The sequence below is a fragment of the Vipera berus genome (assembly GCF_964194415.1).
Source record: "Vipera berus genome assembly, chromosome: 3".
NCBI lineage: Eukaryota > Metazoa > Chordata > Lepidosauria > Squamata > Viperidae > Vipera > Vipera berus.
Genome location: NC_138204.1, coordinates 153,128,743 through 153,154,413, shown reverse-complemented (window position 1 = coordinate 153,154,413; position 25,671 = coordinate 153,128,743). Strand labels below are relative to the sequence as shown.

General features: G+C 41.4%; 1 protein-coding gene across 1 annotated transcript in view; it reads left to right on the top strand.

The window, feature by feature from the left end:
- Positions 1-7,030: 7,030 nt before the first annotated feature.
- The window catches only part of DCDC2 (doublecortin domain containing 2), a gene marked incomplete at both ends in the record, with an annotated part of 52,507 nt that continues 33,866 nt past the window's right edge, over positions 7,031-25,671 (top strand). Inside the window, 2 exons of the mRNA XM_081325389.1 lie at positions 7,031-7,323; positions 8,726-8,777. Coding sequence (XP_081181515.1) covers positions 7,031-7,323; positions 8,726-8,777 — 345 coding nt within the window. The remainder of the gene's footprint in view (positions 7,324-8,725; positions 8,778-25,671) is intronic.

The window sequence follows — 25,671 nt, the reverse complement described above, 5'->3', positions numbered from 1 at the left end:
GTAGTCTAAACTTTGAAGAAAACATTTCAGAAGAAGGCAATGGCAAACCTCTCTATTGTTGGCAAGAAAACAGCATGAGCATGTTGAATGAAATCATTATGAGTCACACTTTGATTTGAGAGACTCTTCTGCTATGTTTTGGAGTGCAAGCATATGTCTGCCTATTAAAAAATAACCTTCTGTGTTCAGTGGGAGATATTCCAATTCCACACTAAAGTTATTGCTTACATGCCCTCATCCACACTTTTATTTCCTGGATGCATTTGTCATATTTAAATTAATTCCAAGAGTTTGGAAAAGTGGAACTGGAAAGGGTCAATTCACTTGTTTCCTCAAAAGATCTGAAGTCCTGCAGTTCTGAGTCAGTGCTTAACAAATGGGGAAACAGATCACATCCAGGTTCCAGAGTCACAATATTATCCTCCCTCACCCCCAATAACAGACTTGCTAATTTCAAACACGCTATAGCTGAGCTTCAAATCAATTGGCAAAAATTATGAAGACAGTTCAGATGAATATAAGGGTTTATTGCAAGCTTATGCTCTCTACAAAAATCTGAACTACTAAGAGTTAAAACGAACAGGCATTAAAAAAGAGTCAATGGAATTCACTGGGCTGGACGTAGATCTCTTGTGGGTGCAAAGGGACTCGAAACTGATGACATGTTTGACCCCTCCCTCGGGTGCAGCCTAGTCATTTCCTACAAAGTCCTTGATAAAAGTCCTCAGTAAAAGTACTAGATAAGAGGGTATAGGAAGGAATTCAATTTTATCCTACTTTTTAGAAGTTATTGTCCCCCAAAGTATCCCAAACCTGTTAAAATTGAAAAATAGGCCCTTCTGTCAGACTAAACAATCAAAAGCAAAAGGATAATGGAGGGGGTGGTTCTTCATATTGGCATTCTTATCAAATGATTTTCACTTGCTATGCTCGACTGAAAAGGAAGAGGTTGTTCTTGGAGCAGTTGCCAATGAAAGGGGCAATTGCCTAGCAGCTCGTCTACCAGTGGCTGATGTAAGAGTCTTCTTTGTTTTGCTCCTTTCCGTAATGTTCTTCCTGAGAAGAACACAGAGTCCACAGCTGAGAGATGGGAGCAGAGTGTGCCTCTCTTCGGTTTTCTGCTTCCAGAGCAACACAGAAGAATGCAAATTTATTGGTTGGTAAGAGTCAAAGCCATGTCACCAACTTGGGTGTCCTCCTGGATTCACGACTCAGTTTGGAAGATCATATAGGAGCCGTGGCCAGGGGGGCTTTTGCCCAGGTTCGCCTGGTGTGCCAGTTACGGCCCTATCTGGACCGAGATGTGCTACGCACAGGACCACTCTGAGGCTTCAGCTGGTGCAGAATGCAGCCGTGTGAGTTGTGATGGGAGTCTCCCGATACTCCCATGTAACACCTCTTCTCCGCGAGCTGCATTGGCTTCCAGTTGCCCTCCGGGTGAGATTCAAGGTGCTGGTGATGACCTATAAAGCCCTAAATGGCATGGGCCCGGATTATCTAAGGGAACACCTGCTGCCAGCGTCAATTTCCCATCGTCCTGTGCGCTCCCACAGGGAGGGCCTCCTCAGGGTACCGCCGGTCAAGGATTGCCGACAGGCGATCCACAGGGGGAGGGCGTTCTCTGTGGGCGCGCCTGCCCTATGGAATCAACTGCCAACGGAACTCCGGACTGCCCCCGACCTTCGTTCATTTCGCCGGGACCTAAAAACCTGGCTCTTTGAGCTATCTGGTCTGGACTGAGGGGTTTAATGTTTTTAAATTGTGATTTAATTTTTGCGGCTAGACTTAATTTAATTTTATTTTAATTTTATATTGGATTGTTTTTAAATTTTGCCTTGTAAACCGCCCTGAGTCCTTTGGGAATAGGGCGGTATATAAACTGAATAAATAAAATAAATAAATGTCCTGGCAGAAAGCAAGAACATCCAAGAATACATGGCATCCAAAGATGAACTACTGAGGCAGCAGCAGACTTGGGAGGAAGATCAAGCAAAGAAAGCACCATGGGAAGACATGATTTTGCATGGGATATACCACTGACGGACTAAGACAGATAGTTAAGTTGGCAGACATTGGGAAAACCTAACAGTAGTTGGAAAGGACTGGACTAAAAGACAGCACTGAAGCGTTGATCATTGCAGCACAAAACAGTCACCAGATCCATAGAAGCAGGACCTGAAGTTCAGACTATGCAAAAAGGCCTCAGAGACAGTCCAACATATAATGGCAAAGTGTAAGATGTAGACAAGAGCAGCATACACGGAATGGCACAAGCAAGCAGCTGACATTGTGTAAAAGAACATCTGTACGGTGTACAGGCTAGATCCTCCCAAGGCCAGATGGGAGATCCAAGAGAAGGTTGTAGAGACTAAGAGAACTAAGATTCTGTTGGACTTTCAGATCCAGACAGACAGGCAGGTATTGGCCAGACATCATGGTAGCAGACAAGACCAGAAGACAGCAAATGTGTTAGATGTACTGGTACCAAATGACAGCAACATCAGGAAGAAGGCATATGAGAAGCTGCAGAAATACTAGGGCCTAAAGGAGGAACAGAAAGTGAAGAAAGTGAAGAGGAACTAAAGAGCCTCTTGTTGCGAGTGAAGAAGGAGAGTTCAAAACTTGGGTTGAAACTAAACATTAAGAAAACCAAGATCATGGCATCTGGCCCTCTCAATTCCTGGCAAATAGATGGGGAAGAAATGGAGGTAGTGACAGATTTTATTTTCCTGGGCTCCAAGATCACTGCAGATGGGGACTGTAGCCAAGAAATTAAAAGACGCTTGCTCCTTGGGAGGAAAGCCATGGCAAATCTAGACAGCACACTAAAAAGCAGAGACATCACCCTGTCAACAAAAGTGCGTATAGTCAAGGCTATGGTCTTCCCAGTTGCAATGTATGGCAGTGAAAGCTGGACCATAAGAAAGGCTGAGCGCCAAAGAATTGAAGCCTTTGAACTATGGTGCTGGAGAAGACTCCTGCGAGTCCCTTGGACTGCAAGGCGATCAAACCGGTCAGTCCTAGAGGAGATCAACCCTAACTGCTCTTTAGAAGGCCAGATCCTGAAGCTAAAACTCAAATACTTTGGCCACCTAATGAGAAGGAAGGACTCACTGGAGAAGAGCCTAATGCTGGGAAAGATTGAGGGCAATAGAAGAAGGGGACGACAGAGAATGAGGTGGCTGGATGGAGTCACTGAAGCAGTAGGCGTGAGCCTAAATGGACTCCAGAAGATGGTAGAGGACAGGAAGGCCTGGAGGAACGTTGTCCATAGGGTCGCGATGGGTCGGACACGACTTCGCAACTAACAACAACAACAAAAGGAGGAACTAGAGAGGATGTGGACAGTAAAAGCCAAAGTAATCCTAGTGGTGATAGGCTGGAAGAATGGCTCCAACAAATCCCAAGAACAACACTCAGAGAACATAAAAAATAAACAAGTGCCAAATATATTTTTCATCCATTCTCGAGGTGTTTTTTAATGACTTAACCCTTTGGCTTTGCTTCTTATAAATGTATTTTTAATGGCACAGCTAATTGACTATGAATAAATGATTTTAAAGATTGTAAGTGTAATCATTATAAAGATTTTAAGTATTCTGTAATAAGAAATCTTTTATAATTCTTAAAATAAATAAACTGGATTAAAACCTTTAAAAAAGGCTATCTTGGTGCTCATCTACAAGTTGGGCTGACAATGACTGACTCAAATCACTCCCCAGGGTGGACTTGAACCCACTGTTATCACTAAATCACACCACCTCTCTGTCAGAGGAACACTGTTCCATGAAAGGTTGCCAAATTACCATTTCCTTTAATTCCTATTCGGGGGGGGGAGGTATGCCAAATGCCTCTCCACTGAAATGGTAACCTTGACACTTAGAACATCTTTGGGGGTGGTGGGTGGGTGACGGACAAGTGTTTCAAGGACATAATGGAGAAATGAATCATGGCCGACAAAAGCAGTTTGGAACCCCATCCCCTAGGGCACAGGTCTGCAACCCGTGGCTCCAGAGCCGCATGCGGCTCTTTCAGCCGTCTCCTGCGGCTCCCAGTCCTCTGCCATGTGCAGTCCAAAAAAAAAGTGGGATTAAAAAAGTTCAACCAATCAATTCAAATATGCAGGGCAGGTGCATATCTCGCCTTGGCTCCACTCTTCAGTCAAACCCTGTTCTGCACATGCGCGCATGTATGCGCATGCACACATATTTTTTGCGGCTCCCAGTTTTTCCTTTTGTGAGGGAACCGGTTCAAAGTGGCTCTTTCACTGTTTCAGGTTGCTGACCCCTGCCCTAGGGAGCAATCAGGGAGTCCCGATTGCCATTTTTCTTTACAAACAGGGGTCTCCAACCTTGGCAACTTGACGACCTGTGGACTTCAACTCCCAGAATATGTCAAGCCAAGCCAAGCCGTCAAGTTGCCAAGGTTGGAGACCCCTGGCTTACAAGAATCTCTTCCACTCTTATCTCCCCGGGCGCAGACGACTCTCACAAGTACTTGGGAGTTCACCCTGCTTAGACCAGGATATCAGTGGTGCTGTTTGGCCCTCTTGCCCCTAACCCTGCAGGTGCCACCATCCCTCCTTTCTCGGGGATCAGGTTAGGGAAGCCACAGCTCCGCACGATCTTCTCCCGAGAGGTCCCTGGCAGGGCTTCCAGGTTGCCTCACCGGGTTTACTACAACCCCACCACCACCACCCTTGCTCCCGAGCCAGGTGCGTTGCCGTGGCAACGGTGGACAGGGAAAAAAAAAAGGCCAGCATTCTGGGAGCAGAAACCCGCGGCCGGGAACCGCCACGCCTTCCTTGCCGCCTCTCTTCAACTTGGGGAAACATGAGGGCGTTTCTTGCCCGTGGCCGCCACGGCTCCGGCACCACCCCGAAACCTCGGTCGCCCCTGGGGAGAGCTCACGGTGCCCAAAGCTGAAGCCCTGGTAGGCGGAGAGGAAAGAGAGAGAGAGAGAGAGAGAGAGAGAGGGCGGCCGAATTTCTCCCGGCTTGAAAAAGAGGCTTCGGGACTTTGCTGCGCTCAGGTGCCTCGCTCGCTTTGTCCCTCTCCGCTCTTTACTTGAGCCGGGACGGCGGTCCTGGCTTGGCGCGGTTCCCTTCCCTCTTCCCCGTCCTCGCATTTGGTGGCTTTGGAGGGCATTCTCACCCAGGCAAGCGCCTGATTCTGCAAAGTCGACGGCGTGGTCTAAGGTGGATGGAAAGCCGCCTCTTTTCTCCTACTTTGACAGTTACGGTAGCTCGTGGGCGGAAACGGCAGAGGGGCTTTCGGTCCCGTTGGCAAAAACCTCTCTCCTTTGGGAATCAAGTTCCAAGTGATCGAAATTGGCGGTGGTGAAACGCAAAGACCCTCTTGGGAGATATAAGAGGGGGGGGGGAGTGTGTTTTTGCGTTTGGTGTGTGTGTGTGAGTGTGTGTGTGTGTGTGAGAGAGAGAGAGAGAGAGAGAGCAGACTGAGTGCGTTTGCAGGAAGAAAGGAAACAGCTCAATTTTTTTTGGTGGTTGGATCCTGCTGAAGATCTAATAACATTGTAGTAGCATCAAAGCAGCCTTAGGCCTGGTGTTCACTCAGGTGTGTGTCTGTGTGATGTATGTAGTTACAGGGGTCTTCAAACTTGGCCCTTTTATGACTCGTGGACTTCAACTCCCAGAATTCCTCAGCCAGCTTTGCTGGCTGAGGAATTCTGGGAGTTGAAGTCCACGAGTCATAAAAGGGCCAAGTTTGAAGACCCCTGATGTAGTAGGAGCATCTTTGCAAAAAGTAGAGAGAAGTTTGGACTAGCAGGTTGGCGTCCTATGTTTTCCTTCTTACCTTCACTCAGGCGGTGGAGAACAAAATCTGAATGAATGAAATGGGCCAAAATGGAGACTATAGCCACATACCTTGAAACCAAATTACAATGAAATGTAGTGATCTTGAGGTGATTCAGTGTATGATAAATTTGGAGGGTTATTTGTAGGGAACTCATAATTTTTAATGTTTCCCTTTGTTAAAAAAAAGCACCCCTTTCTGTTAATATAAATTGATAAATAGTATAAGCAAAACCTTTTCTTCTCAATAGAATCAGTTTTGGGAGTGGCATTTTAACATGCTGGTAACCATGGTACCCTTTAACTTCAGTATAAGTGAATTGTATAATTGAAATCATTTTTAAGACTGTCCCTTTCTGCTTACTGTTTAATCTCTTCAGTAGAAGCAGTGAAGAATGCTAATATCTCATTCTACTCTGTCTTATTTTTTTCACTTTTTATTCCATTGAAAAATTTCCATTTTAATATGAACATTTTCTAAATAAATTTTGCAACCTCCCAACTATTGTCCCTATGTGATTTTTCTATCCTTTGCCATTTTTTGTGCTTCTGTCAGTTGCTATTAAAATCACTGTAAATTACATTATGCATGTGTTTTAATATTTGATAATAAACACTTCCTTTATTCTTCCATCTCTGAATTTCATGGTAGGTTTCTTTAGACAGCCACTTTATGGCTATTTATATTTTTAAGTGAAGAAGATAAGCAAAACAGAAAAGAATGAATAAAAAGACAAGTGAAGATGTGATACTTAATTGCAAAATTAAAAAAAAATGGTTTTTCTGGGGCTTCCATAACAGCAGAGTTGGGGAGGGATGTGGTTTCTTCATTATATGCAATAAGCATTTCTGCTTTGCATCTTTACTTTGTGTGAATATGTAGGGAGAAGGATGACTTTACTATTCTTAAGAGACTGGCAAGAATTGGTTGCCTAGCAGAAGGACTCTTTGAACTGTTATGGAAGTGAAACCTTTGGGAGAACTTAAGAACCTCCCTGTTTTTTTAGAAATAGAAATACTATTGGCGGTTGCTCTGGCGTGCCAGTCATGCTGTAGCTGTGTATGCAGTGCCTGTACTGCAAACTGGAATTCAAAGATAATTGTCAGAGAAAAATAGTGAAAGAAAATAAATTCTGTTCTTCTTAAACCTACAGGTTTGCAAACCACTGTGTTCATTACCAACAGGACCCAGGACAGGAGAGTGCAAAGACGGCTATGAGTAGTCCCAGTGCCAAGCCAACATGTCTGTCTCAGCCTGTGGTGAAGAGTGTGATGATGTATCGCAATGGAGACCCTTTCTTCCCTGGGCGGCGTGTTGTTATCCATGACAAGAAGATTTCCAATTTTGATGTCTTTCTAAAGGAAGTGACAGGTGGTGTGAATGCTCCTTTTGGGGCTGTGCGGAATATTTATACACCCCGTGGTGGGCATCGCATTCATCAGCTAGATGAGATTCAAAGTGGAGAGCACTATGTTGCTGGTGGCAGAGAAGCTTTCAAAAAACTAAAGTAAGTAGTCATATATTTATTCCAACCAACATGACATAGAAACTGAAATGTGCAATCTTTTATATACAAGTCCTCCAAGGAGGGGTAAAAGCATTGTTTTCCCTTAGATTTAAATGTTTTAACTAAACAATGGTTCATAGGCCCAGTTCCCCAGTCTTTCTCTTTGTCTTTCCATGTATGTATCTTTATCTCCCTATACATTTTTTTCTTTCAGAAATGATGGAATATTTATGTGAAAAGTACCTTTCCAACATCATTAACAATTTTGATTAACTGAATTTTGATTTAAAGCTACCATTCAGAAGCAAGCCATATATCTTTAATGTCAGGGGTCCTCACTTGCAGTTACTATGACCAATAAAAAAAGAGTTCGTAGATCTAGTCCTAAATCTCTGAAAGGTGCCACATTACCTATTTTAGTATACATACTAGGGTGACTAAAAGACAAAAGAGGACTGGTAACAGTAGAGGACTGATAGCAGTGGAACACACTGGTATGACAGACTTAGCTTGTCAGGCAAGCTACTCCTGATGAAAGTTCATGGATCATTAACAGAACATTTACAGCATTGAAGCCAAACTACAATTCCCATAATTTGTCATGGGAAGTAGAAATGGGGTTTACTATAAAATAATGTAAACCAATATGAGTTTAGAAAATAGGTATGCTTTAGTATAAGTTTACCCTTTGTTGCCTACTTTTAGAAGTAAAACTTGCTGACGTTCTTGTGTTTTTATAATATGTTTTTAACAACTAATGTCAGAGGTAATATATATGTACTGTATACACACAAACATGCCTTTTGTTAGTTCCATCCCTGCACTTTGCATTGTCTTTGGTTTAAACACTATTGCCTATAATCTTCTCCTATAGCTAATTAATTCCGGTCTAGTTAATTATTAAGAAAAAAATTCCAAATTCTGCAGAAAATTATATTTTTTAAATTAAGCAAGTATAGTACATTACATCAAATTACAAGTATATGTTTATATATAATAAAATATCCTAAAATGTAGAGTACCCCCATGATCATATAATATTATTTCCTTGTCAGTGTTAGTTGCTGGAATCATAAATCATATTAAGCTTATAATCACTATAAGGTGGCTTATTGGTTAAGCACTTGTCTAGTGAATGCACTGCAAAGCCAACCAAAGTTGTCAAACTTTTGTAGTAATTAAAAAAAATAAGGAAATATTTCTAAACAGCCTACTAAGAATTGAGTTTGTCACATGGGTATAATGTTTTGGTTGGTTATTAGGAAAAACCATGAAAATAAGAAAATATAAGACAAGAAGAAACAGAATATTTTTGTAAATATATTATTGAATAGCTGAAACTTTATAAGTTTTTTTTCATTTTATGTTAGTATAGAACCTCTTTTGTTTTCTTGTTTTTCAGCTATTTGGATATTGGAGAGCCAAAGAAAAGACCGATGGAAAATAATAATGAGGTAGTGTATTTTACATATTAATATAAATATATTATACTTGAAGTATAAACAAAACAAAATTTTATTGATTTAGATTTCAGTCTGCTCTGATTTATTTGGAAATCAAAGGGACATTTCTGAGCAAACGTCTATAGCAGGGGTCCCCAACCCCCAGTCCGCGGACCGGCACCGGGCCGCGGCTTGCCAGCAACCGGTCCGCACAAACAAGCAAAGCCCCATCCGTGGGATGCAGGTAACACACAAAACCACGCCCCCTCCGGTCCACGGAAGAACCTTTCTCCACAGAACCAGTCCCTGGTGCCCAAAAGGTTGGGGGCCTCTGGTCTATAGCTTTGTTTTATAAAACAGCTTTTATATATTAGATTAAAGCTTAAGATGGTTTGTTTGCTCTGATTTACTGAGATTTGTGAACACAGATATTTTTGTTTGCCCATGCAGCAATAGTTAAACAAGTAGTGTGCTGTCTGAGCTCAGCAATATGCTCTAATTTTTAAAGAGATTTAGAAAGCTAAAATCTAGAAAACTGCATTGTCAAACCAGTCTGATGAATAGATGCTATTTTTACAGCTTTTGTATCCTGTGCTCCTGCTACCTGCTCTGTATCAAGCTAGGATATCCATCTCTGAGATGGAAACATCCAGATGATCACTAGATGGAAGCTAAGAAATGGCTTATTAACTGTCTAATTTTGTGACAGGTGTTAAAAATCTGTTTTCTTTATTTTGAATATATTTTGGATAATGTATTTTATATAATTAATCATTTCCAAAGCTATATCATGTTAGCTGCCTTTTTCTCAGCTAACATTTCCCAAAGGATGTATCTTTCCTAGGGAAACTAAGGTGCCCGCTCCATGTTTATCACAGTTGCTATTTTTGTGCACCTTTTCTCCATTGGAACAACTTTCTGACGCTGAAATATTCAAAATATTTCACAATGTGCTGAATGAATTTTTTTAAAGATTTAAATTGGAACTTTTAAATCATTGTAAACTAACAGCCCTATCTTTTCAATATATATCCTGAAATAGTATTTTTTCCAAAGTTGGAGGTTATCAATGTACTTAATATTACTTAATCTGCATTTAGTCTGGGGAAACAAAGCCATGTGTTAAAGATTTGCATAACCTTTAATGATCTCTTAACTTTTCTCTCAAGACTGGATTTAAGCAGTGCGCTAAGGCTTAGCTTGTGGCATTCATGATTTACTAAAACCATTGTGGCTAGATTTACAGATGATGCTAAACCAAAATTAAACAGATCAAACTGTAATTTTTGCCTTACCATGGTCACATGGTGCCTTGACTTATGACTGCAATGACTTCCTTCCCAAAGTCTGACTCCATTGTGGTCATAAGTGAAGGACTGCCTGTAGCATATTAGAAACATGTAAAAATATATTTTTAAATCTAGATTAGAGTTTAGTATGTCGGTGAACCCCCTTCATGGATTACTGACTTGTCGTGGCAAAGGGGCTTGCGCAATTCAATGAAGCTATGAGCTATGCCGTGCAGGGCCACCCAAGACGGAAAGGTCATAGCAGAGAGTTCTGACAAAACGTGATCCACTGGAGAAGGAAATGGCAAACCACTCCAGTATCTTTGCCATGAAAACCCTATGGACAGTACCAAAAGGCAAAACGATATGACGCTGGAAGATGAGCCCCTCAGGTCGGAAGGCGTCCAATATGCTACTGGGGAAGAGCAGAGGGCTAGTACTAGTAGCGCCAGAAAGAATGAAGCGACTGGGCCAAAGCCGAAAGGACGCTCAGCTGTGGATGTGTCTGGTGGTGAAAGGAAAGTCCGATGCTGTAAAGATTTTTTCTCCATAGGAACCTGGAATGTAAGATCCATGAATCAAGGAAAGCTGGATGTGGTCAAACAAGAGATGACAAGACTAAACATCGACATCTTAGGTATCAGCGAACTAAAATGGACAGGAATGGGTGAATTTAATTCAGATGACCATCAGGTATACTACTGTGGGCAAGAATCCCTCAGAAGAAATGGAGTAGCCTTCATAGTCAATAAAAGAGTAGGAAAAGCAATACTGGGATACAATCCCCAAAATGACAGAATGATCTCAGTTCGAATCCAAGGCAAATCATTCAATATCACAGTAGTCCAAGTCTGTGCCCCAACCACCGGTGCTGAAGAGGATGAAATTGACCAGTTCTATGAAGCTCTACAGCACCTTATAGAACTAACACCAAAAAATGATGTCCTTATCATCATGGGGGATTGGAATGCTAAAGTAGGAAGCCAAAAGATAACTGGAATAACAGGCAAGTTTGGCCTTGGAGTACGAATGAAGCAGGGCACAGGCTGATAGAATTTTGTCAAGTGAATACGATGGTCATAGCAAACACTCTTTTCCAACAACCCAAGAGACGGCTCTACACATGGACATCACCAGACGGTCAACACAGAAATCAGATTGACTATATGCTCTGCAGCCAAAGATGGAGAAGCTCTATACAGTCAGTAAAAACAAGACCAGGAGCTGACTGTGGCTCAGACCATGAGCTTCTTGTTGCAAAGTTTAGGCTTAAACTGAAGAAAGTAGGGAAAAGCACTAGGCCACTCAGGTATGAATTAAATCATATCCCTGTTGAATATACAGTAGAGGTGACAAATAGATTTAAGGAATTAGATCTGATAGACAGAGTGCCTGAAGAACTAGATGAATCAAAAGTTGGAATTAATGTGGCATTGACGCTTAAGGATTTACAAGACGCCTTTGCAAGGCAATCCCAGGTAATTTCAGAAATGCTGGATGATAAGGTGGCAAAGTTGGAGGAGAGAATGGAGAAATTGGAGGAGAGGATGGAAGAGAAGCTTAACGAGAAGTTTAGTGCAATGAGGGTAGACATCTTGTCTACAGTGGAAAGCGTGGCTGAATGTGTGCAATGTTTGGAAGAAAAAATGGAGGATCTTAGTCAAAAGAACACTATATTAGAAGTAAAGGTACTGGAGAATGAAAATTTAAGGGACAAAATGGACGGAGAATTGAGTCTTGTTCAGTATCATCAGATGCAGTATGCTATAAGAATCAGGGGCTTAAAAGAGAATCCTAAAGAAGACCTAAAGCAGCTGATTTCTGAGGCTTTGGAAGCAGTATTGGGCCAGCCAGCATCTGAAATAGAGGGATGTATGGATAAAGCTTTTCGTGTAAACTCATGGATTGCAAGGCAGAGGAAGCTACCTAGAGATGTGGTGGTCTATTTTACAAAGAGAGCAACTAGAGATGAAGTTATTCAAGCTGCTTATGATACTAAAGTTGTGGTTGCTGAGCAAGAAGTCTTGGTTCTAAAAGAAATTCCTCCAAAGATTTTAAGGAGAAGGAAGGATTTTGCATTCCTCGTACAGGAACTTAAGCAACGTGATATCAAGTTTAGATGGGAGATTCCAGTTGGACTGGTGGTGATGTACGAAGGTAAAAGATACCGTCTGGTTACTGTGACTCAGGCGCGTGATTTTTATAACAATGTTTTAAAAGCAACCCCACTATCACTCCTGGAAGCAGCAAAGGGATCTGGAGAGGGAAAACCTCAAGAGGCTGACGATGGACAGACAGAGGAGAATGGTGCTGGAGGGGATCAAACTACAGCTTCATTGGTGGCTGCTGGAGAGCAGAGGTTGACGTGCGCCACTGTAAAACGAGCAAGACAAGTATAAGAGCAAGACCAGCAGAAGTTTATGGAATTCTCAAAGCGTACTTATAGTGAAGCTGTGGGAGGAGCACGGCCCAAAGAAAATATAGGGGCTATTAAAGATGTGCTTTAAAAGCTTCGGGATGCCACGCATGGCGACTAAATTCCTAACCTGGAATGTCAATGGATTAAATTCACCACAGAAGAGAAAGAAAGTTTTTCAATATTTAAAACAATTTAAGATTGATGTTATATGTTTGCAAGAAACGCATATTAGGGTTATGGACCAAAAGTATTTATCGAACTCAAGGTTGGGCACGCAATTTGTTGCTTCTGCGATGAATAAGAAAAATGGAGTGGTTGTCTACGTTAAAAGTACTCTAACAGCGGAATTAATTGAAGCAGATATGCAAGGAAGATATGTTATGATAGATTTGTTGTTAGAAGGTAAAAAAACGCTTTTAGTTGGACTGTATGCTCCTAATCAACAACAAGTGGATTTTTTTAGTTCACTTCATACAAAGCTCACTCAATTGGATTATAAATCGTTTATTTTTATGGGGGACTGGAATGGTGTATTGGATGTACAGATGGACAAGGCGGGTTCTTTTAAGCGTGCTCCGAGTCATGCCAGATTGCCTAAATCTTTTTTTGAAATGGAGGACGACTTGGAATTGAGAGATATCTGGCGTGACATACACCTACGTGAAAAGGATTATACTTTTTTTTCTGACAGACATCAATCTTTTTCTAGGATTGATTTTATTTTGTTGACTAATGATTTTTTTTCTAGGATTAAGAAGGTAAAGATTTGTGCAAGGACTATTTCGGATCACAGTCCAGTTTGGTTAGAGATCAATAAGGACAATAGGGATAGGCGCTCGTGGCGCGTAAATGAGAATTTGTTTAGAAATCAGAGAAATGTGGAAGAATGTAAGCAGCGGATGAAGGATTTTTTTGAAATTAATATGAATAAGGATACTTCTATGGACATGGTTTGGGATGCCAGCAAGGCCTATATGAGAGGGGTGTTGATATATATGAATAATAAATACAGACGTATTTTGGAAGCCAGAAGGAAAGAACTGTAGAATGAAATTAGGGAAAAAGAAAAGGTCTTAATTTTGAATCCATCGGATGTAAAGACTAAGGAAGTTATTAAGCTATTAAGAGGACAATTCGATAAATTGATGGCTGATCAAGTGGCAACCAACTTGCGGTTTGCTAGGCATAATACTTTTTGCAATGCTAATAAGCCAGGTAGATGGCTAGCTTATAGACTAAGGAAAAAGCAAAGGGCTTCTAATATAGATAAAATTGAACATAAGGGAAAGGTTGTGTTTCAACAGGATCTTATTAAGGAAGCCTTTGTGGATTTTTATTCTAAATTATATGCTAAGGAAAAGATTAATGAAAAAGACATTGATGTATATTTGGAGAATGCTAGCATCCTGGTTCTTACGCAAGTACAAAAAGAGGAGATTAACCAGTTGATAACAGAAGAAGAAATTCTTATAGCAATTAAGGAATTGAAGTTGGATAAAGCGCCAGGTACGGATGGTTTGACTGCGGTTTACTATAAAAATTTACAAATGGAGTTGATAAAGCCGTTAAAGGAACTGTTTCAGTCAATTCAGAGAGGGGGAAAGGTGCCTCCGTCTTGGAGAACTGCTTTTATCTCTTTGATTCCGAAGGAAGATCAAGATGCTACTCAAGTTAAAAATTATAGACCGATATCACTTCTAAATACAGATTATAAAATATTTGCTAAGGTGTTGGCTAACAGACTGATGAGGGTTCTGCAACAGGTGATTCATGGGGATCAAACTGGGTTTATTAGTGGTAGGCAAATGAAAAATAATGTGAGGCATATAGTTGATGTGTTAGAGTTTTTGGAAAGGAACAACCAGATCCCTGCGGCGCTAATTTTCTTAGATGCTGAAAAAGCTTTTGATCAATTGAATTGGCAATTTTTGATGAAAGTTTTAGATAAAATGAATTTTGGGGATAAATTTTTGCAACCAATTAGGGCATTATATCAAAAACAAACGGCCCGAATAATAGTTAACAATAGTTTGACTGAAGCATGTAATATTGAGAAGGGCACAAGACAAGGGTGTCCGTTATCACCTTTATTATTTGTTTTAACATTGGAGATATTATTGATAAAAATTCGGAACTCCGGAAAAATTAAGGGTATTCAAATTAGAGATCAGGATTATAGATTGAGGGCGTTCGCAGACGATCTGGTTGTTACAGTGACCCAGCCAGAAAATTCTGTTGTGGACCTGATGGAGATAAGGCAATATGGGAGGGTTTCTGGATTTAAAGTTAATGCACAAAAAACTAAAATTCTGGCCAAAAATATGACAGTATCGCAAAAGGCTCTTTTAGAAGGATTAACTGGATTTGAGATTGTTAAAAGGGTCAAATATTTGGGGGTGTTTTTGTCACCCTCTAATACAAAGTTATATAAAAATAACTATGAAAAACTATGGGGTAAAATTCAAAAAGAAATGGAGAGTTGGGAAAAATTGCAATTGTCTTTGTTGGGAAGAATCGCAGCAGTGAAAATGAATGTCCTGCCTAAATTTTTATTCTTATTTCAAATGATACCGGTTCTTAAGAAAGATTCTAATTTGGAAGAATGGCAACGGGGTATCAATAAATTTGTTTGGGCAGGGAAAAGGCCACGAGTTAAACTTAAGATTATGCAGGATACTCGTGAAAGAGGTGGTCTTAAAATGCCCAATCTTAAATTATATTATGAAGCTGCTGCGTTAGCAGGGATAAGTGATTGGATTAATTTGACACAAGAGAGATTATTAAATCTTGAGGGCCACGACTTGTTATTTGGCTGGCATGCGTATTTGTTGTATGATAAGAAGGTAGATAATGTGTTTAAAGTGCATATTTTAAGAGGCATTGTTGAGAGTTTGGAAAAAGTATAGATACAAGCTAGACTGCAAGATACCATTGTGGGCTATTCCAAAACACGCAATAGAAAACATAAATGTTGGTTTTAAACATGACGTGACTACGTATAAGGAGATTTTAAGCTTGGAAAGAAGTGTATGGTGTTTAAAATCGTATAATATAAGATTGTTCAAACCTGGTTTCAATATACTCAATTACGGGCCAGGTGGAAAGAAGATCAGAAAACTGGTTTTGCAATGACTGATGAAAATTTGATAAAGCAAATTAGAAATCAGGGTCCAGCACATATCAAACGGATATATCTTGCATTGATAGAAATTGATTCAGAAACAGAATTGGTTAAAGACTGTATGATAAAATGGGCCCAGAACATCCAAGAAGTTATTACAATGGATACGTGGGGAAAGATCTGGGTGAGGAACGTAAAATTTACACAAGCTCAAAACTTAAGAGAGAATTTTTATAAAATGTTTTATAGATGGCATTTAGATCCTAAAAAGCTTGCAAGTATGTATCCGAATTATCAGCCAAAATGCTGGAGGTGTGGTGGTGAAGATGCAACATATTTTCACATATGGTGGACTTGTAAAAAGGTCAAGGCTTTTTGGATAAAAATTTGGTGGAATATGCAGAAGATCTTCAAGCAAAAGATAAAGTTTTGTCCGCAATTTTTTTTGTTGGGTATAATTACAGGTGCTACTGTTGTGGACACTAAGTTGATGTTAAATTTAGTTACAGCAGCAAGACTTTTAATAGGTTAGTATTGGAAGAAGGAGGAGCTGCCGACTATAGAAGAATGGACTTTAAAGGTTTCTGACCTGGCAGAAATGGCAAAGATTTCGGCTTATTTGAAAGATCATTCGCAAGAACGTTATATTATGGAGTGGGAAAAATGGATTGAATATATTCAGAAGAAATATGGGACGAAAAAGTTTCACTTAGCATTTGAATAAGTCTTCCTTTCTTTTTTTTCTTTTTTCTTTCTTTTTATATGTAATATTAATATTGCTTGTAGTTATTTTATATGAGCTAGAGAGTGATAGATTTAAGAATTTATTGTTGGTAGCATATGGATGTTTATGATTGTTCTTTGTTTTTATACCCTGTACTTAGCTCTGGGAAGTCGGGGGGGGAGGGGGGAAAGGGGGGGGGAGGGGTAGGGAGGGATAGGTTGGGGAGGGGGAGGGGGGGATTGTTAAAGATAAAATGTATTTTAAAACTTTTCAATAAAAAAAAAGTTGGAATTAAGATTGCCGGAAGAAATATCAACAACCTAAGATATGCAGATGATACCACTCTAATGGCAGAAAGTGAAGAAGAACTAAAGAGCCTCGTGTTACGTGTGAAGAAGGAGAGTGCAAAACCTGGGTTGAAACTTAACATTAAGAAAACCAAGATCATGGCATCCGGCCCTCTCAATTCCTGGCAAATAGATGGGGAAGAAATGGAGGTAGTGACAGATTTTATTTTTCTGGGCTCCAAGATCATTGCAGATGGGGACTATAGCCAAGAAATTAAAAGACGCTTGCTCCTGGGGAGGAAAGCCATGGCAAATCTAGACAGCACACTAAAAAGCAGAGACATCACTCTGTCAACAAAAGTGCGTATAGTCAAGGCTATGGTCTTCCCAGTTGCAATGTATGGCAGTGAAAGCTGGACCATAAGAAAGGCTGAGCGCCAAAGAATTGAGGCCTTTGAACTATGGTGCTGGAGAAGACTCCTGCGAGTCCCTTGGACTGCAAGGCGATCAAACCGGTCAGTCCTAGAGGAGATCAACCCTGACTGCTCTTTAGAAGGCAAGATCCTGAAGCTAAAACTCAAATACTTTGGCCACCTAATGAGAAGGAAGGACTCACTGGAGAAGAGCCTAATGCTGGGAAAGATTGAGGGCAATAGAAGAACTGGATGACAGAGAATGAGGTGGCTGGATGGAGTCACTGAAGCAGTAGGCGTGAGCTTAAATGGACTCCAGCAGATGGTAGAGGACAGGAAGGCCTGGAGGAACGTTGTCCATAGGGTCGCGATGGGTCGGACACGACTTCGCAGCTAACAACAACAACAACAATGTCGGTGAACAGATTAAAAAATAGAATTACTGTATCTTTCATTCTTTTGAATAATAGCTTTAATTCTGATGGAAGAACTATGAGAAAGGCTAGAACTGAGTTGTTTTATTCCTTGAGTTAAGGTTTTGCCGAGGAACAAATTTTAACAACACTAGAATTGCTGTAGATTATGAAAAGGCCCATGCAGTCCAGATTTCTGTTTCTGGCCATAAACACAAAGCACTCTCCTATGTATGCTTAATAGCAACTGATATTCTATTGTTATTCAGAACCATGCTAGTTCTGATTCTGGAGATAGTATCAAATAGAATAACCATGACTAGTGTCTTCTGGTCATTAACTTCCATGTTATTAACATCTCAGGCTCAACCCTGACAAGACTGAGTGGCTGTGTGTGCCGGCGTCTCGGGAAATTCAGATTGTTCCATCGTTAACTATGGGGGGTGAGATATTACCCCCCGTAGATAGGGCTCGCAACTTGGGTGTCCTCCTAGACTCACAGCTCTCTTTGGAAGATCATATAGGAGCTGTGACTAGGGGGGCCTTCGCCCAGGTTCGCCTGGTGCGCCAGTTGTGGCCCTATCTGGACCGGGATGCCTTGCACATAGTCACTCATGCACTCGTGACCTCTCGTTTGGACTACTGCAACGCTCTCTACATGGGGCTGCCCTTGAAGGCTACTCGGAGGCTCAAGCTGGTGCAGAATGCGGCCGCGCGAGTGGTGGTGGGGGTGTCCCGATACTCCCAGGTAACACCTCTACTCCGCAAGCTGCATTGGCTTCTGGTTGTCCTCCGGGTAAGATTCAAGGTGCTGGTTATGACCTATAAAGCCCTAAATGGCATGGTTCCGGGTTACTTACGGGAGCACCTGCGGCCGGCATCAACTTCCCTTCGTCCAGTGCGCTCCCACAGAGAGGGCCTCCTTAGGGTGCCGTCGATGCCCTGGCGGCCCCCAGGGGGAGGGCGTTCTCTGTGGGCGCACCAGACCTTTGGAACCGTTTACTGGTGGAGCTCCGGATGGCTCCCGACCTTCGCTCCTTCCGACGTGACCTAAAAACATATTTATTTGAACAAGCCGGCCTGGTCTGATGGGTTTAGGGGTATTTTAATGTTATTGTATTAACGTATTGAATTGGGCTGTAATATTTAATATTTTTTTTAACTTTTATATGTTATATTTTATTGTATTGCTCTGTACACCACCCTGAGTCCTTCGGGAGAAGGGCAGTATAGAAATTAAATTATTATTATTATTATTATTATTATTATTATTATTATTATTATTATTATTATTATTATTATTATTATTATTATTATTATTATTATTATTATGCTATCTTTGTAATCTTTTCACTGGTGTTGTACTGTTCTTCAGGTTTGCTCAGAGAGAAGATAAAAGATTTATCTAAACTATGAGCTAGTTCCTTTAGTACTAATAAGGCAATTCATTTTGTCCTGTAGATTTAAACTCATTTGCAGTAAATACGTAGGTATTCTTTGACTGGGTTTCTATCAGTTTCATCTTCTTTCTGCCTCCTCTTCCTTTTCTTCACAATTGCCTCATGGAAGACATGCCCTCTTTTTAGAGAAGACTGAATCAAAATAAATGTTGAATAGTTCTTTATTTTTTATCTGTTAGCAATTTTTCATTTTCCCTGAGCATCTATGTACTGATTTTCCCCCCTCTTCCTTTTGCTCTGAACATATCTAAAGAAATCCTTTTGGATTTCTTTTATATTCTTTGCAAATCTCAGTTTATTTGAAGCTGTAACTCTTCTGATACATTTCTACAATTTTTAACGATCTGTACATAATCTTCCTATCGGTATCTTTTTAAAAAAAATATTTCAGGGCTCCAATAAATCTTTTGTGCAGTTACTTTGTCTGCCTCTACTGTCCTATATTCTTTTCCTCATTAGGATATTTCCAGCTGTGTTTTTAATATCTCCTTAGAAACTCTCACCAATCTTGAGCTCCTTTTCCAATTAGCTGCTCTTGCTAGGGAATCCTATTTATCATTGCTTGAATTTGTTGAAATATGGTTTTTTTGAAACAACTATGTGTTCAATTACATTCAGCTTTGGTTTCCTTAAAATCAGGAATTCCATTGTTATATGACCGCTTTCCTCTGAGCCTTCAGGTATTCTTGCTTTCTTCTTTAACAGTGAAAGCATTCCCTTTGGGTTATCATCAAGTCAGGAATAGCTCTTCCTCATCCTCTGAAAGAAAAGCCATCAGTAAGAAAAGTAGGCAATTCTGCAGAATATTTAGCAGAGTTTAGCTTCTAGTAGTTATCACGAAGCTTCCCATTACTACTACTTGGAAACATCTGCAATAATTGCTGTTGTACCAATTGTTTTGTTTTTGTTTTGGATTATAATTTTATAATCTTCCCAGAGGATAATTGTTAGCCTGACTATAAATATAAAGACTGTAAATATATGTCATTCCACAAGTACAAAAAAAGTTGCTGCCTCGAATCTTACAGAAACCTCTTGTTTTGTAAGATGCCAGAACAACAATTTTCTTTTTGTAAGACAATTTTTTTTAAAAAAATGGCATTCAAAATAGTTGTTGTTTCATGAACCTTTTGTGCTTTTTTTAAAAAATGCATTTTTTGAACAGCACTGTAAACAATAAACAAGAAAATATTGTAATCTGTACAGGAGAGAGAGAGAAAACTCTTGATTTTTATATGGTTTGAATAATCCAGCTCTTAACTACTGCATGTTTTTGAAAATGTAGCTCGTTAAGTTGTTTGGTAGTTAGTATCTTGGTAACCTAATGAGCACTGCAAGACATACACTGTTATTCTTTTGAAGTGAATACCTTGAGGATTCAATGTACTGTAGTATTGACCAGAATGCCTGTGAAAACAAAAATGTTATTTCTAGTTTACATGTGTACTGATAATTGTAATTGTGTCTGAAGAGATGATTCCAACCTTCAGTAAAATTGCCTATGCTGATTTATTAATACACAGTACATTTAGAAAATCATAGTAATTTCAACATGTAAAGTACATCTCATTACAGTGGACTTGTCCGTATATTTATTTATTTAGAAAATTTATATGGCTGTCCAACTCACTCACAGTGACTTTAGGTAGTTTACAGAAATAAAACTCCAATACAAAACTCAATAAAGCAACCTAGAACTAAGAAGAATTTTCCTGACAGTTAGAACAATTAACCAGTGGAACAACTTGCTTCCAGAAGTTGTGGGTGCTCTAACACTGGAAGTTTTAAAAAAGAGATTGGACAATCATTTGTCTGAATTGATATAGGATTTCCTGCCTGAGCAGGGGGTTGGACTAGAAGACCTCCAAGGTCCCTTCCAACTCTTCTATTCTATTCTATTCTATTCTATTCTATTCTATTCTATTCTATTCTATTCTATTCTATTCTATTCTATTCTATTCTATTCTATTCTATTCTATTCTATTCTATTCTATTCTATTCTAGTCTATTCTAGTCTAGTCTAGTCTAGTCTAGTCTAGTCTAGTCTAGTCTAGTCTAGTCTAGTCTTTCTATTTCTATTTCTAAACCCCCGTCCCTTTGGTAACAAAAAATCCAACCACTTGTTGTTGTTAGTTGCGAAGTCGTGTCCGACCCATCGCGACCCTATGGACAATGTTCCTCCAGGCCTTCCTGTCCTCTACCATCTTCTTGAGTCCATCTAAGCTCATGCCTACTGCTTCAATGACTCCATCCAGCCACCTCATTCTCTGTCGTCCCCTTCTTCTCTTGCCCTCAATCTTTCCCAGCATTAGGCTCTTCTCCAGTGAGTCCTTCCTTCTCATTAGGTGGCCAAAGTATTTGAGTTTTAGCTTCAGGATCTTGCCTTCTAAAGAGCAGTCAGGGTTGATCTCCTCTAGGACTGACCGGTTTGATCGCCTTGCAGTCCAAGGAACTCGCAGGAGTCTTCTCCAGCACCATAGTTCAAAGGCTTCAATTCTTTGGCGCTCAGCCTTTCTTATGGTCCAGCTTTCACTGCCATACATTGCAACTGGGAAGACCATAGCCTTGACTATACGCACTTTTGTTGACAGGGTGATGTCTCTGCTTTTTAGTGTGCTGTCTAGATTTGCCATGGCTTTCCTCCCAAGGAGCAAGCGTCTTTTAATTTCTTGGCTACAGTCCCCATCTGCAGTGATCTTGGAGCCCAGGAAAATAAAATCTGTCACTACCTCCATTTCTTCCCCATCTATTTGCCAGGAATTGAGAGGGCCGGATGCCATGATCTTGGTTTTCTTAATGTTTAGTTTCAACCCAAGTTTTGCACTCTCCTTCTTCACCCACAACAAGAGGCTCTTTAGTTCTTCTTCACTTTCTGCCATTAGAGTGGTATCATCTGCATATCTTAGGTTGTTGATGTTTCTTCCGGCAATCTTAATTCCAACTTTTGATTCATCTAGCCCTGCCTTTCTCATGATGTGCTCTGCATATAAGTTAAATAGGCAAGGCGACAGTATACAGCCTTGCCGGACTCCTTTCCCAATTTTGAACCAATCAGTGGTTCCGTGTCCAGTTCTCACTGTTGCTTCTTGGCCCGCATATAGATTTCTCAAGAGACAAATAAGATGGTCTGGTATGCCCATCTCTTTAAGGACTTGCCAGAGTTTGTTATGATCCACACAATCAAAGGCTTTAGCATAGTCAATGAAGCAGAAGTAGATGTTTTTCTGGAACTCTCTAGCTTTCTCCATGATCCAGCGTATGTTAGCAATTTGATCTCTAGTTCCTCTGTCTCTTCGAAATCCTGCCTGTACTTCTGGTAGTTCTCGATCCACATACTGCTTGAGTCTAGCTTGTAGAATTTTAAGCATAACTTTACTAGCATGAGAAATGAGTGCAATGGTGCGATAGTTTGAACATTCTTTGGCACTGCCTTTCTTTGGAATTGAAATGTAAACTGATCTTTTCCAATCCTGTGGCCACTGTTGAGTTTTCCAAATTTGCTGGCAAATTGAGTGTAGCACTTTTACTGCATCGTCTTTTATTTATTTATTTATTTATTGATGGGATTTATATCCCGCCCTATCTCCTGAAGGACTCAGGGCGGCTCACAATAAAACATATAATAAGTGCATAAATCAAGATAAATGAAATTGAGAACATCAGTGCAATAAAAAATTAGAGAATTTAAAAATGAATTAAAAATACTAAATATAAATTAATTAAGATGCCTGTCAGTCTAGGTCAGCTTGGTGGAACAGGTGTGTTTTGAGGCCGCGGCGAAAGGATTGGAGGTTTTGGGCTATCCGAAGCTCAGGGGGGAGCTGATTCCATAGGGTTGGTGCTCCCACAGAGAAGGCCCTCCCCCTGGGGGTCGCCAGCCGACATTGCCTAGCTGACGGTACCCTGAGGAGGCCTTCTCTGTGTGAGCGTACTGGACGATGGGAATTTGTTCCCGGCAGCAGATGGTCCTGCAAGTATCCCGGACCTAAGCCATGTAGGGCTTTAAAGGTAAGTACCAGCACCTTAAATCTCACCCGGAGGGCAACTGGTAGCCAATGCAGCTCCCGCAGGAGGGGTGTAATATGGGAGTATCGGGAAGCTCCCATCACAACCCGCGCAGCTGCATTCTGCACCAGCTGAAGCCTCCGGGTGGTCTTTAAGGGCAGCCCCATGTAGAGAGCATTACAGTAATCAATACGGGAGGTAACGAGTGCGTGGGTGACTGTACGTAGGGCATCTCGGTCCAAAAAGGGGCGTAATTGGTATATAAGACGAATCTGGGCAAATGCCCCCCTAGCCACGGTTCCCATGTGATCTTCAAAACTGAGTCGTGAATCTAGGAGGACGCCCAGATTGCGTGCTTTATCAATGGGAGGTAACATCTCTCCTCCTATAGTCAGAGATGGAACCTCTTGGACTAAACGAGATGACGGTATGTACAGCCACTCAGTCTTGGCCGGGTTGAGTCGAAGCCTGTTTTCTCCCATCCAAATCTGTACCGCTTCCAGACAACGGGACATCACATCGAGGGCATCACTGGGTTGGTTCGGGGTGGAGATGAATAGCTGGGTATCATCAGCATATTGATGATATTTCACCCCGAAGCTACGGATGATCTCTCCCAGCGGCTTCATATAGATGTTGAACAGGAGGGGCGAGAGCACCGAACCCTGAGGCACTCCACAATTAAGAGGCCTAGGGCTTGACCTCTGCCCTCCTGCCAACACCGTCTGCGAACGGTCCGAGAGGTAGGAGGAGAACCAACGCAGAACGGTGCCTCCCACTCCCAGCCCCTCAAGACGACGCAGTAAGATACCATGGTCGATGGTATCAAAAGCCGCTGATAGATCTAATAGGACCAGGACAGAAGAATAACCTCTATCTCGGGCCCGCCAGAGATCATTCACCAGCGCGACCAATGCCGTCTCCGTGCTGTGCCCCGGTCTGAAACCCGATTGGTACGGATCTAGATATTCAGCTTCCTCCAGGTTCAAAGGGAGCTGTCGTGCCACCACGCTCTCAACGACCTTCGCAAGGAAGCGAAGGTTGGAGACAGGACGGAAGTTGTTTAAAACAGCTGGGTCCAGTGCCGGTTTCTTGAGGAGGGGCCTTACCACCGCCTCTTTCAAGGCAGCAGGGAAGTACCCTTCACTCAGTGAGGCATTGATAACTGCTAGGAGCCAGCCTCGTGTAACCTCCCGAGAAGCATAGACTAGCCAGGAGGGACACGGGTCCAACAAACATGTGGCGGCACTTAGTTTCCCCATGATCTTGTCCACTTCATCCGGAGTCACAGGATCGAACTCTTCCCAAATGTACTTGGCCAACTTCATCGTTTTCCTCTCGTTAGATACTGCCCAGTCAGAGTCCAGACCAGCCCGAATCTGAGCAATTTTGTCCACCAGATATTTACTAAATTCCTCAGCCCGTCCATGTAGGGGGTCCTCTCCCGTCTCTTGACTTAAAAGGGAGCGGACCACTCTAAATAGGGCGGCCGGGCGATTATCTGCGGACGCAATGAGGGTGGTGAAGTAGGCGCGCTTTGCCACCCTCATTGCCACAAGATAGGATCTAGAAAAGGATCTTAACTGTGTTCGGTCAGACTCGGACCGACTGGCTCTCCAAATGCTCTCTAGGCCCCTTCTCTGGCGCTTCATCTCCCGCAGGTCCTTGGAGAACCAAGGAGCGAGTCGGGACTTGCGCCGGGTCAGAGGCCGCAAAGGGACAACGCGGTCGAGCGCCTCCGAAGCAGCCTGTTGCCAGGCATTAAGATTTTAAGATTTTGAATAGCTCAGCTGGAATACTGTCACCTCCACTAGCTTTGTTGTTGCTCAGCTTTTCTAAGGCCCACTTCACTTCACATTCTAGGATGTCTGGCTCGAGGTCAGTGACCACCTCATTGTGATTATCAGGGACGTTAAGCTCATTCTTGTATAGTTCTTCTGTGTAATTTTGCCACCTCTTCTTAATCTCTTCTGCCTCTGTTAGGTCCCTGCCATTTTGGTCCTTTATCATGCCCATTTTTGCATTAAACGTTCCTTTCATCTCTCCAATTTTCTTGAAAAGATCTCTGGTCCTCCCTAGTCTATTGTTTTCTTCTATTTCTTTGCATTGTTCATTTAAGAAGGCATTCTTATCTCTTCTAGCTATTCTTTGGAATTCTGCATTTTATTGGGCATATCTTTCTTTTTCTCCCTTGCCTTTCGCTTCCCTCCTTTCCTCAGCTATTTGCAAAGCTTCCTCAGACAGCCATTTTGCTTTCTTGCATTTCTTTTTCTTTGGGATGGTTTTGGTTGCTACCTGTTGTACAATGTTGCGAACCTCTGTCCATAGTTCTTCAGGCACTCTGTCTATCAGATCTAATTCCTTAAATCTATTTGTCACCTCTACTGTATATTCAACAGGGATATGATTTAATTCATACCTGACTGGCCTAGCGCTTTTCCCTACTTTCTTTAATTTAAGCCTAAACTTTGCAACAAGAAGCTCATGGTCTGAGCCACAGTCAGCTCCTGGTCTTGTTTTTACTGACTGTATAGAGCTTCTCCATCTTTGGCTGCAGAGCATATAGTCAATCTGATTTCTGTGTTGACCGTCTGGTGATGTCCATGTGTAAAGCCGTCTCTTGGGTTGTTGGAAAAGAGTGTTTGCTATGACCATCGTATTCTCTTGACAAAATTCTATCAGCCTGTGCCCTGCTTCATTTTGTACTCCAAGGCCAAACTTGCCTGTTATTCCAGTTATCTTTTGGCTTCCTACTTTAGCATTCCAATCCCCCAT